The sequence below is a fragment of the Ambystoma mexicanum genome, chromosome 1p, assembly GCF_040938575.1.
Source record: "Ambystoma mexicanum isolate Mex_15411 chromosome 1p, UKY_AmexF1_1, whole genome shotgun sequence".
NCBI lineage: Eukaryota > Metazoa > Chordata > Amphibia > Caudata > Ambystomatidae > Ambystoma > Ambystoma mexicanum.
In genome coordinates, this window is record NC_090921.1 from 1,052,017,698 (window position 1) to 1,052,030,687 (window position 12,990).

Genomic DNA, 12,990 nt, shown 5'->3' on the forward strand with positions numbered 1-12,990 from the left:
TACACGCCTGCTACATGCAGGCCTCCTTCATTCACCACCGCACCCAGGCTTGCAGATCAAGAGCAGCGATCCGACGTTGCCCGCTGCGCACGTTCGCAGTGCAGGCTGCTCCCTTCATCTCCACTGTTCTGTCTTACGCGGGCTGCCCGGGACTTGCTCACCCTCACAGCGCCTCCCTGGAATAAAGACATGGACGGCAATCTTCTTTATTCACTTCCATGCTACTATTGCCTTTTCCACGTGATTCCGTTACGTCCCTACCCACCCGGCTCCCCATGTCCCGCCCCTTCCCGTGAATACATTACCCAGCCTTCCCGATGCCACAAAGTGATTTTTCCATAAGGTAAGGCATGCATGCTCTAGAGTTCACAGACTGCATCCAGTTTGCTTTGTGTGCTTCAAAATGGACTTGCGCCTCCTCTGTCTGCGTCAGGAGACCTTTTTTAATGATTTGGAGAGGTGTAAGAGATTCAAAGCCAGGATGATGTAACATGGGATTTCTGTTTTTAATGTGTTTGCTTTTCCTTGCCAAAATCTCTGTGCTTTGCTGGATCTGTCTGAACTCCTTTTACAGTTTTTGGCTTGGTGCAGTGCATTTGTACTTTCTCACAATTACAGATGACATGGAGTCAACTAACATGGTGATAAAATGTCTCTGAGCTCTGGAACTACTTTTTGCGATTCCTTGCATATTTTCCATTTGCATGGGGCCAAACAAAATGGGTTCATTAGCCATTTAAATATTTGGTTCTGTGTTAGCACAAAACATGATACATGGAGTGAGAGATCCAGGTGTTTTCTAGACTCAACCACAATATACACCATTATATACTTTTTTGAGAGGCTGTTAGGGGTTGAATAATTTAGCCCCAAAGTTCAGTGACCTGACATGATGAATCGATTGGCCAAGGCTGGTTAGAAGAGGCCAATCTTACAGATTCCAGACCGAAAGGCCATATTCTGCAGGGTCGGCCTATTTGTAACTGGCCTTCATGGTCCATTTCCGGGGGTCCGCTCCTCTCACCCCACGACCGCTGTGCAGCCCACAATTCCGGCCCCGCGACCTTCATCCCACGTGCCTGCTGCGCTCTGTTGTCCAGACTGCGCACTCGACCGGCTCCCATTCAGGCCTACATACAGGGCTACATACAGGAAGCAGCCTTTTGTTGCAACCACCCATACGCATGCCTTTAGGGGGTGTAGCCCACAGACCGCGAACAGGCATGACACATGACTTACTTTCAAAAAGGACACACATAATGATGCGGATCGTTACGGTCCATGCAATTTTTAAATGGATTTTCTGGATGAGTGGGCATCGAGTGAAAAAATGTTATGTGGGTTCCAGCGTCTTTACCCACATCTAATTGTGATGCTGGTGGATAGGCTTGACTTCCCATGGAGTCAAACTGTTTTAAAGTTAAATTGTAAAAAGCGCGCGGAATCTATACGGATTCATTGTAATGGGGGAAGCAGGCATGTAGTTTCTGATTGTTGTGTAAAAGGGCAGGAAAACATGGGAGTGACCTGATCCTTCTTGCCTGGTTTACACCCAACTATAGTTAAGAAAACTATAGCTAAGAAAACTCGGACCGCTTGGTATCTGCTCTCCCACCTGTGGAAAGTCAAGCCCTTCCACACTCCAGACAGCTTTAGATCCACCATTCAAGCACTGGTCCTATCCCACTTGTATCAGAGCAGTGGACTCCTCGAAAGCCTCCCGTCGTCCTCCCTTGTGTCCTACAGGTGGCGCATGCCTCAACAGTCTACACAGATACAAGCACATCACCCCGGCCCTCATCGACCTTCACTGGCTTCCACTGCACGCACAAATCGCCTTCAAATCTTGATGCATCATCTACAAGGCAGTCGCCCTCAGGTCACCCAGCTACCTCATGCAGAAACCCAATGTTCCCTCCCCCTTCTGGGTTTTGCAGTTCCCCTGGTATCTTACTAGATATCTTTCTCCCCAAAAAGGATTGATTGCCTGATATCTCTTTCACCAGGGCTTCACACAATGCTCTTTTCCTTATTGATATAGCACAGTTGTACCTCTTCATTGTTTATACTCCTTTAGCTTCAGGTACTACTTGTTCAACTTCCCCCCCATATTGACATCTTGGCTTTCTTCATTAGTACGCGTTTGCTTGTGGCAATGCTTGTTCCAACTTTCCCCAAATTGACTTCTCATATAAGGAGACTTGTACAAGACTTGCCTTTCAACTTCTTCCTTAAAGTTCATTTGCTGAGGATAACATTCACTCCAGCTTTCCCCATATTGCTCTCTCACATGACGACTTGCATACATTCTGTCTTTTCAATTTACTTGGTCTTGATCTACATGAATTATTTGTTTGTTCGTATGCCTGTCTGCATGCCCCAGGGTCTCCAATACTCAGTGGCAGACTCGCTGGTGTTTTCTGGCATCTCAGGTCTGTGGCACGCTACTGCGGTGAAGCTGCGGCTTCTGCAAAGCTTCCCTGGCTTTGCTTACCTTGTCTTGGCTCAAGCGTCAGCTCTGCTCTCTTGGCCCAATGAAACTGAAGGGCTCTCGCTGGACCACACTTCCAACAGCCTCGCCCTGACTGCTGCTCCTCCAGCGTTCCCCCCCCCCCGAAGCAACAGCAGCACCTTTCCCGTCTCTCTGGGTATGTGTGCCTCCAAGCGGATGCTTGTAAGCGTCTGCTTTGGCCAGCTCGATTCACCTCCTCACTTTTACTTCTGGCGCCAGTGCTGCTTCCTTCTCCTCTTCTGAATGGAATATTCAACTTTTCCAAATCAGCAAGGAACTTGCCAACTCTACTGCAGTCTCCACTTCTCCTCTGCCTTCTCTGACACTCTGCACTTCTCTGGCCTCTCACTTAATTTCTAAAACTCAGGACATCTTGTCCTCACTCTCTCCTACTTCTCACCCTTCTCCCTCACCCACTCTTAGGTCTCCCTTGGTCCCCCCTTCCCACTCCCCTCCTACTCTCCTCTTTCTCTCCCATAACACCTGATGAGGTTTCTAGACAAGTCCACTCTATGAAGGTCTCATCCAAACAGCTGCTCCCCTGCTCCTCCAGGACTTTCAAGACAACATTGTATCACTTGCTCCAGCCTTGGGCGTTTTCTGCAATCACTCCTTTGCCACTGGATCCTTCCCCTCAATTCTCAAGCACCCCCTTGTGCAACCACTCCTCAAAAAGCCTCCTGCTGACCCTGCCTGTCCGGCAAACTACCGCCCTATCTCCATTACCCCTTTCCTGGGCAAACTCTTGGAGAAGCTGGCCGTCTCCCAGTTTACCCACCACACTGAATATGTTGGTTGTCTCCACGACCACCAGTGTACTTTCAGAGCTGCCAGAGGCACGGAAACTGCTCTCCTGAACAGCCATGAAGTCCTGTTCTCTTATCTCGACTCCAGCTCTCCTTCTGTTCTCATCCTTCTTGAACTTTCTCCTGGCTTTGATATGTTAAATCATGCCACCCTGATAAATCGGCTCTGTGATATCCTTGTCATCACTGACCTGGCACTGGACTGGTTGACCTCTTTCCCCTTGGACCAACCTTCCCAGGTTCAACTCGGCCCTTTTCTCTCCACTCTCCACCTGCGGAGACCCTCAGAGCTCTATCCTCTCACCTTGGCTTTTCAACAGCTACTTAGCTCGTCTAGCCCACTTGATCTCCAGCTTCTCTCCGCATTTCCAGTGTTATGCGGCTGACACCCAGCTCTCCTTCAAGCCCTCGTCCACCTTCTCTCTCATTCCTGACTGCCTGTCTGCTATTCAGGCATGGTGCTCTGCTAATGATCTCTGCCTTAATGCCAGTGAGACTGGGATCCTTCTCATCGGGACACCTGCTTCCTCTTTCCCTCCCACACAATGGCCACCCTCCATGGACCCCCTCCCTTCACCCTCCTGTGAGGCAAAAAACCTTGGTGTCACCTTTGACAACTCCTCTCTCCTTCTCACCTCAATACCTTGCCAAGAAGGTCCACTTTCAGCTGCACCTCCTCCAGAGGCATTCTCCCTTTCCTCACCTTCCCCCCCAGAAACTCAATGTCTCAAGAGCTCTGGTCCTCTCCAGGCTGGACTACTGCTCTTCCCTTCACCCCTTTCAACTAATCCAAAATAAGACTGCAAGACTTATCCTTTGCCTCAAGCACAGGGAACGCATCTCTCAGCCCTAAAAGGGCTTCCACTGAACTTTCCACTGACTCCCGGTTGCTGCAAGGATGAAGTTCATGACCCTCTGCATCATCCACAAGGCTTTCTAGCACCTGGGATCCCACTACATCCAACGCTCTCTCCCTAAATACCTCCCTGCTAGAGCCCTTCGGTCACCTAGCTCTAACTCTCTGCAGATCAGATGCTGTTCCAAGCATAGAGAGGGAGGTAGATCTTTCTCAGACTTGAGCCGGATCTCCTTAAGTTCTGAAAGCTTCCCAAGGCCCTCCTTTTCTCTTCTTACTTCCCTCTCCCCACCACCCCCTTCTGCTAATGTCATTGTCTGCATCTTGACTGGCTTCCTGGTTCCTTCAGAGTCTTCAGTGCACCAGACCCCCCCCACACTCCAGTCTACACCTACACTTGGTCTCCGGGGAATGCCCCCCCTTTCTTCCTGCACTTGCCCTTCCAGGCCCCTCCCCCTGCACCTGCCTGGCTAGACTTGCACCCTTGTAGTCCTTCCAGCCCCTTCCTCTCACTTAGCTCATTGACCTTCCTTCCCCTGCTCTCTCTGCTTTTTCCTGGCTCTGTCTACCTCTCCTCCCCCGGCACTCGCTTTTTCTCACGCACCCTTCTGCCCTGACTGGCACACCCCCCCCCCGCACCTCTTACTGCACTTGCATGTTCCAAATGTCACAAGGCCTAGTAGGATCATTTTTGTCTTCCCTTTTCCCCCACCCTCTTATCTTGTCTTGTTGCGCCTCGAAAGACTTTGTCTATAGGCACATTATAAACGCCCAATAAATAAATAAATATCTCCATCTGCTTTAAAGGCCCCTGCATAGCTGATCTCTATTCTGGTCGCTAGACCGCACATTCAGCTTGATTTTCCCTTCATTCCTTATTAACTCCTTCATCTTCTAGTCTCAGTACTTGAGGCCTCATGGGACTTGAAGTTCAGACATTTTTTACTTTTAAAAAATGTTTTGCTTTCAATCTTTATAAGAATGTAGATTACCCCTGCTATCTGCGCAGGGAGTATTAATTCTATTAAAGACTAGGAGGCGAGCATTATGCTTCATCTTCTTTTATTACTACTCCTCAGCAGTTCAACAACATATATATAAAACCATGGAAAATACCCAACAAACTTTTCCATTTTTTTTTTTTTTTTTAACTACAACCCCCATGAGTCTCTGTAGTCCGTGCTCATTCCACCAGTCCTGATCTCCTTCCTGTACTTAGGCTCCTCCTCTGCTTTTACTCGCTCTGATATTCACTCCTGTCCATTAACTGATCCTCGTCAACGGTGCGAAGAATCTTCAGAACTCTAACTCAACTGCCGGTGCGCTCCCGGCCTCCTGATGGTCTTCTCTTCTTCAGTTATTCTTCTGCTCTTCCCCTATGAAGACACAATCATAAATCTTAGGGTGGTGCGCATGTACTGTACTCTCACATATAAATTTCTCAACATTTTATACAGTACATCCAATCGGGCGGGAATTTAATGCTCGCCTCCTAGTCTTTAATAGAATTAATACTCCCTGCGCAGATAGCAGGGGTAATCTACATTCTATGACAAGACAGGAGGCGAGCATTATGCTTGTTTAAAGCTTCCCCAAGACTGTACTAGCCAAACCCTCTGCTGGCTTAAAGTAAAATTCCTTAAATGTACGATCGCTCGCCCAATCTGCTGCTCTCATTATTTCACTCAAAGGCACTCCTGCTCTCGCGGCTGATGAAGCCATCGCCCCTCTTACTGAATGAGCTCCATATGTGTCCACATTCACTCCTGCTGCGCACATAATCTCTTTGACCCATCTGGCTATGGTGGCGGATGCCACAGCGTGATAAGGCTTCCTACGCGCTATTAACAACTGAGTAGTGCTAGCTGCTCTGTTCTCTGCTGTCCTGCTCTCGTATTCTTTAATGCATCGAGCTACGCACCATTTCGAGTTGTCCGGAAAATAAGGGTAATGGACTGCGAAGGTGCCTGTCTTAGTCCTCCTCACTATGGAGAACGTAACCCCCTCCGGTCCGAAGATTCGTCTATTAATCTCTAGCGCCTTGACGTCTGACACTCGTTTACATGAGATCAGACACAATAGCATAGCTAATTTACCCGATAGTTGTTTGAGAGAAAGGTATCTATCTGCTGGCCAGTCTGATAGTAATCGTAGCACTGTCGCCACGTCCCATGTAGTACTATACTTAGGCCCTGGAGGCGCTCTAAATCTCGCTCCTCTGATGAGTCTCACTACCGCTGGATGTTCCCCTGCCGGTACTCCCTCAATTGACATATGTCCCGCTGATATAGCCGACCTGTACACTCCTATCGTACGGAAAGCTTTCCCATTCTGCAATAGATGCGCTAGGAAATTTAGGATCTCCACTACAGGTGCTGAAACGGGATGAACACTTCTGTTCTTGCACCAACTCGTCCATTTTGCCCAAGCTGCGTCGTAGCTCCTCCTAGTGGAAGGAGCCCAGGATTCAGCGATAAGCTGCGCAGCCTGCTCCGAAATTCCTGGCAGAGCCCAGCGTCTCCTGATATCCTGCACGCGACTAATGGGAGTGTCCCTCTCACTCTCAGAGGATGACACGACCCAGCTGGGTCCGTGAGCAGTCGCTCTCCTTCGGGAAGGACTCTGGGAACGTCTGCTGCTAGCTCCATTAACGTTGGGAACCACACTTGAGACTTCCACAAGGGTGCTACTAATACTAGTTCTGCCTTCTCCCTCCGACACTTCGCTAGAACTCTGCTCAGCATCGCGAAGGGGGGAAAAGCGTAATGCGGACCTCCTGTCCACTCTTGCAGAAACGCATCCGTCCCTAGAGCTCCCGGATCCAGCCTCCAGCTGTAATATAAGCTCGTCTGAGCGTTGAGCCGGGAGGCGAAAAGGTCCGTATGCAATGGACCCCACTTCCTGTCTAGTCTCTGAAACACTACTGGATCCAGTCTCCAATCGCTGGAATCTGTCAGGTAACGGGAGTTCCAATCCGCTACTACATTCAGTGAACCCGGCAGGTACTCTGCAGTCACTGACGTTTCTGACTGAAGGCAAAAGTGCCATAAGTCCTTCGCTAACTCCGCCAGCATCTTGGACCTCGTGCCACCTAAGTGGTTTATGTACCTCACTGCCGAGATGTTGTCCATCTTCAGCAGCACACAAGACTTCACTCTCTCTCTCGTGAAGGCCTTGATCGCGAACGATCCCGCTAGGAGTTCCAGACAGTTTATGTGAAGCAGGAGCTCCTCTTCGCTCCACTTGCCTCCGGTCTGTAAACTCCCGCATCTGGCTCCCCAGCCCTGCCGGCTGGCGTCTGACTCTATGATCAGATCTGGCTTGTCTCCGAATATGGCACGTCCATTCCAGGCGTCCATATTCTTTAACCACCACTCCAGCTCTGTAATGGAGTCTTGATCTAGAGGTACTTGTTGGTGATATTTCAGACCCTGTTGAAGATGTTTTATCTTCAGCCTCTGCAGTGCTCGGTAGTGTAGAGGCCCAGGGAATATGGCCTGAATGGATGCTGCTAATAGTCCGACTATCCTCGCCAATGTCCTGAGGGATATAAGCCTTCTCTCTAGGCATACTCTGATCTCTCTCTTTATATCTCTCATCTTCCGCGCTGGTAGTTCCAGGGTCGCTTTCTTTGTGTCTAGCACAAACCCTAGGAAGTCTAATCTCTGTTCTGGAATGATATCCGATTTCTCTATGTTCACTAGGAACCCTAGCGATATCAGAAGGTCTTGTACCCATCTCGTTTGGTATAGCAGCACCTCTCGATTTTCCGCTAGCAGCAAAAGGTCGTCTAGATAGATGATCAACCTGACGCCTTTCTCTCTGATTGCTGCTGCTACGGGTTTCATTAGCTTTGTAAATGCCCAAGGAGCCGACGCCAACCCGAACGGCATCGTCTTGAATTGCCAGAACTGTCTGTGCCAGCGGAAAGCTAGGTAAGGTCTGTACTCCTCGAGTACCGGAACCGTGAGATAGGCATCCTTCAGATCTAAACGCGTCAGCCAGTCTCCTTCCCTTAGGGAGTCTCTGAGCTGATGTATGCCCTCCATCTTGAAGTGGCGGTATACGATCCATCCGTTCAGCTCCTTGAGATTTATAACTGGACGCACCTTCTCTTTCCTGTGCACTAGGAACATATTGCTTACGAATTTGGGCTCCCTCGCGCATCTCTCTATCGCCTGTTTGTGCTCTAGCTGCGCGATCTCGCTGTCTAGCCATGCTTGCTCCGCTTGCGCTAGTCTCTGGCCCCGTGGCCTGTGCTGCTGAATTGGGGTTTCTATAAAATCTAGCTGCAGTCCTCTGACGGTCTGCAATATCCAGGAATCGCTTGAAATCATGCGCCAATTTTCTAAAAACATGCGCGTCCTCCCACCAACTGGAGGATACTGAATCGCTCTCACCTGGCGTAAATCCTTGGCCTCGGCCTGATCCCCTGGATCTGCGACCTCTCGGGAATCTTCCTCTGGACGGGAAGAATGTATCCTGGCCCTTGTTCTCCCAGTATTGTGCTCTGGGATTATGGGGTCTTCTTCCTCCGTGACTGCGACCGGCTGCGCGACCCCGACCGCGGCCGGTCCCTCCAAAAACTCTACTCGGAAAGATTTTGCGGATCGATGCTTGGGCTTTCTCCAGGGATGCGTATGTTCCGACGAATCGGCCCATCTCCTTCCCAAAAGTCTCTCCGAATAGAAGGCCTTGCGCCCCTTCTCCCGCTTCATACGATGATAGATCGCTGAGCTTCGAATCAATCTTGAGTAGAAGCCCCTTTCTCCTCTCTGAGGCTATGGCGCAATTCGCATTCCCGAGCAGACAGACCGCTCTCTGCGCCCATCCGGCGAGAGCCTCCGGGTCCACTGCTTCACCAGTGTCCTTGGACCTCTCTGCGAGGTCCATTATCTTTGCCAGTGGTCCTGACAGGTCTAGGATCTTCTCCTGACAACTTTTCCAGGACCTATCGATACCTTTGCGGGGGTCCTTATTTGTCTTTGACACGAAGGTCAGCATTTTCGGGTCGAGCTCGGGGGCCTCTGCTACTTTGCCCGGGAGATCCGGTCGCGGACACTCTGCGCGCAGCCGTTGTCTCACTTCCTTGTCTAATGGCTTGCGCAGCCTAGCCGCCATGTACTGAGCTACTCGGGGGGATGGCTGCCACTCGGTGGACCTTGGATTCCTGATGCTGTCCGGGTCGAACATATCATCTTGGCCCCCAGTCAAGTGTTTCTCTTTCCGAGCTCTCTTGCCCCCACTGGGCTGGACCCAGTCTACCTCGCTCTCCTCGTCTCCTTGTGAGGTCTGATCCTCCCCTTGCTCCTCCTCCGAGCCTGGGTCATCTCCAGTATTGTCCTCCCCTGGAGAGGGGGTCATGAGGTCTGGCACTGCCTGTCGTCGTAGATAAGCTTCCTTCAGCTTTGCGAACGCATCAGGCACCTCTGGGGCCTCATCTTCTGCCCCGTCCCAAGAGCCCCGGGGGTCGACAGAGGCTTTCCTCTTAAGGGCTAACTTACTCCCCTTGTGTCCCTGTATCACGGGATCTGTGGGCGTGCGCTTGCGGTCTGTGGTGCTGTCCTCAGGCTGCGAAAGCATAGCTTCCAGCGTCTCTAGCCTTTCTTGAAGGGGCCTAACGCCCTCCGCCACTGCATCAATGAGGGAGCTCCCTAGCACTTTCTTGAAGCTGGCAGCGAGGTCATGTGATTGTTCCTCCTCGCTCCACTCAAATTCTGACATTTTTTTTTTTTTTTTTTTTATTTTTTAAACAGTGCTGTGTGCCAAATTACCTGGATCAGGTGTCTTAGCACGCCCACTGCTCCCTCCTGATGGTCTAGAGATAGTAGGGTCCCCTACTTGTATTCTCTTATGTTTTTATTCTATTTTATTCCAGTGGCTGCACCTTGCTTGTCCACAGCTCAGTGGCTCTTGAGAGGTATTCTCTCTCCTCAGTAGCGCCGGTTATCTGCTAGGAGCAGTAGCGTTATTTTTTTTTTTTTTTTTTTTTTATACCCGTAAGCTGCCGTGTGATGTCTTTCTTAGGCACGGAGCTCCCGAGCGATCCGATCGCTACGGCCTGGCGCTTCCCTTGTATCAGGGGAAACTTGTCCGAACTAGCGGCGTTTAAAACTGAGCCGAAGTTCGAAGCCGACGCAGAATGTACTGCGCGGCACGTCTTTGATAGGCTCCTCCCACCCGCGGGTGGGGGCTGCTCTGAGAGCGTCGCTCTTCGCGCTCCTCACGCGGTAGCTCCGCCCACCCGCGGGTGGGGCTACCTCTGTGAGAGCCGTCTGGCGGCTTCGTATGATTCGCGAGCGCCGGCTTCCCCTACCCGAGGGCGGGGGCCGGCTCGCGAGTGTCCCGCGGCCTCAGCCGCGTAGTTCGCGAGGCCTGACTGAGCCCCTGCGGTGCCGGGTATGCGACACGGGACCGTCCGCCTCGCGAACCGGCTTGTCTAAGGTGAATCCCTGAATCGGCTGCCCGCGTACGCGAGCTCCCTTCGAAGCAAACTCGCCTAAGCGTGCTATCAACAAACTACTATTTTATACCAAAACATTTTTTTTTTTTTTTTTTTCATAAACTACTATCTCCTACACACTGTCTCAACTTATTTGTATAATCACCCACTCTCACACAGACATTTTACCCCAGTCGTACAGAGAGTGGAGAAAAGGTACTTATCTGCTTGAAGAGCAGTAAAAGAAGAGGAGGAGCCTAAGTACAGGAAGGAGATCAGGACTGGTGGAATGAGCACGGACTACAGAGACTCATGGGGGTTGTAGTTAAAAAAAAAAAAAAAAATGGAAAAGTTTGTTGGGTATTTTCCATGGTTTTATATATATGTTGTTGAACTGCTGAGGAGTAGTAATAAAAGAAGATGAAGCATAATGCTCGCCTCCTGTCTTGTCATAGAATGAATGCCATCAGAAACAGCAGATGTATATATGAGGTCTGAATGGTGTCCTTCCTTGGGTGATTGACACAAAGGGTTTCCAAGGTTTTACAACTGGAGGGATCTGTAAAATGACAACATGCCATTAGAAACCTGGGAATTATAGGGCCTTTTTCACCTGAGAGGGAGGAATACCACGTACCTCCTGATGAAGTCACCCCATCTACCCGACAGCCATCTCCTCCCATGTGATCCTCCCTCGGGAAACCACCTCCAGGGTCAGGATCAGGTAGCGGCTGCGTTCCCCGGGCCACATGGGAGGAGACTTTAGGCTGGCAACCAGTGATGACTCCACAGGATTCATCCCCTGTCATTATCTGGGCATCTGTGTCTCATGGGGTGAATCAAGTACATTGCCACACTACAAGCTGATTGAAGGCTGCACCTCGTTCTAGCGTATACCACATCCTGGCATGGTACTAACTATTCTTTATAATTCTTTCCCAGTTTTCATTTGGCCTTCAAACTACCAGGGTTTCCCATTGGTTTTGTTGTTAGTTTTGGCTATTAGGCGGCTCCTTAGTGCCATCTATAACCTGAAACTATTGCATTAGAGTACAGACAGGGAGGAATGGCATGTGAGGGACACAAAGCTTGTAGGTGTCATTTGGTTATTTGCCCACACACTGACTGCCCATGGCCATGCTAATTCCTATGGCCATTCCCACCCACTTCCTGCCCCTCACCACCCAAAGCAAATCCTCCTGGGATCTCTTTGAGCTAGCTTTACCCAGCCCTAACATCAAACGTTGTGCTCGAAATGCCTGCCAGTGATTTTTCAAAGCAGTCTTCTGACAGTCACTTAATTGGAGCTGTCAACGTGGTACCAGTGTACTAAAAATGTCTGCCTTCAGCCACTCGATTTATTATCACTGTGTGTGTCCTTCACTGAAGTCCTGTCAAAAACGAGCATTGGCAAAGCCAACTGTTTTGGCTTGTGGCTATTAGGCATTTGCCAGGCACTGCAATTATATGCCCAGGTACACTCAGGATTTCGCAGCTACCATTGATGACCAGTTAATACCACTACGGCAGTGCCTGGCAAATGCCTGTCCCATGCCTACACAAAAGCCCAAACTGTTGCCTTTGCCAATGCTTGTGTAATCTTTGTTTTTTTCCCCAACCAAAATCTCCTACTCCATGTTTTTTTTGCTGGACGAAGCATTCATCTTGGTGGGCTAATCTACAGTCGAACAGAGGAATCGAGGGAGTATGGACTTCCTACAAATGGGTGCGTTTGTATTTGTATTTTATTGTATTTTATCTAGTGCTTTAAGCCAAAGCGCTTCACATTACAACACGGGACAGTATAAAGATAATGATCAACATGTCAGCACATCAATTCTTACCGGTAGCAGGCAATCGGGGGCAATGAAGAAGATGAGTTTTAAGGAGGGACGAAAGAGAGACTAGAGGGTGATAGAACGGATGGCGAGTGGGAGAGCATTCCAGTGTAAGGGAGCGAGAAGCTAAAAAGATTGGAACCAGGACTGAGCACATGGAGGACAAAGGACACTCACTCTAAAGAGAGAAAAAGAGCAAAGAGAACGAGATGCAGAACAGAAGCATAGAAGTGTAGCAAGCTAGTCCGGTGTGAGCTGATAGATTTAAAAACTAAGCATAGAAAGTGGAATTTGAATTTCTAAACTTGACATGATTCAGAAGGCTGTGCTGCACGTTGGATATTTTAGGGTGGAATGTACTCAACAGAATGTCTTTTTTTCTCTTCTATTTCTACAGCAAAGGAAGAAAGCCTTCCCTCATCCTCCGCACGCAACTGCCTGTGAGAGTACATGTAATCCTAGGTAAGTCCCGCTCCGTTTCTGGTGCAATGCTTCATTCATAAATGCCAGAAAGGAATGTGTCCGGACGTCCAATG

The 12,990-nt window shown here is 49.7% G+C and overlaps 1 protein-coding gene across 2 annotated transcripts in view; it reads left to right on the forward strand.

Annotated features, from left to right (window-relative positions):
• Positions 1 to 12,990, forward strand: part of LOC138447928 (FH1/FH2 domain-containing protein 1-like) — a 546,688-nt gene that overhangs the window by 227,660 nt on the left and 306,038 nt on the right. For both annotated transcript variants that reach the window (XM_069604454.1, XM_069604457.1), the window contains exon 3: positions 12,852 to 12,916. In XM_069604454.1, the coding sequence (XP_069460555.1) occupies positions 12,852 to 12,916 (65 nt within the window). The remainder of the gene's footprint in view (positions 1 to 12,851; positions 12,917 to 12,990) is intronic.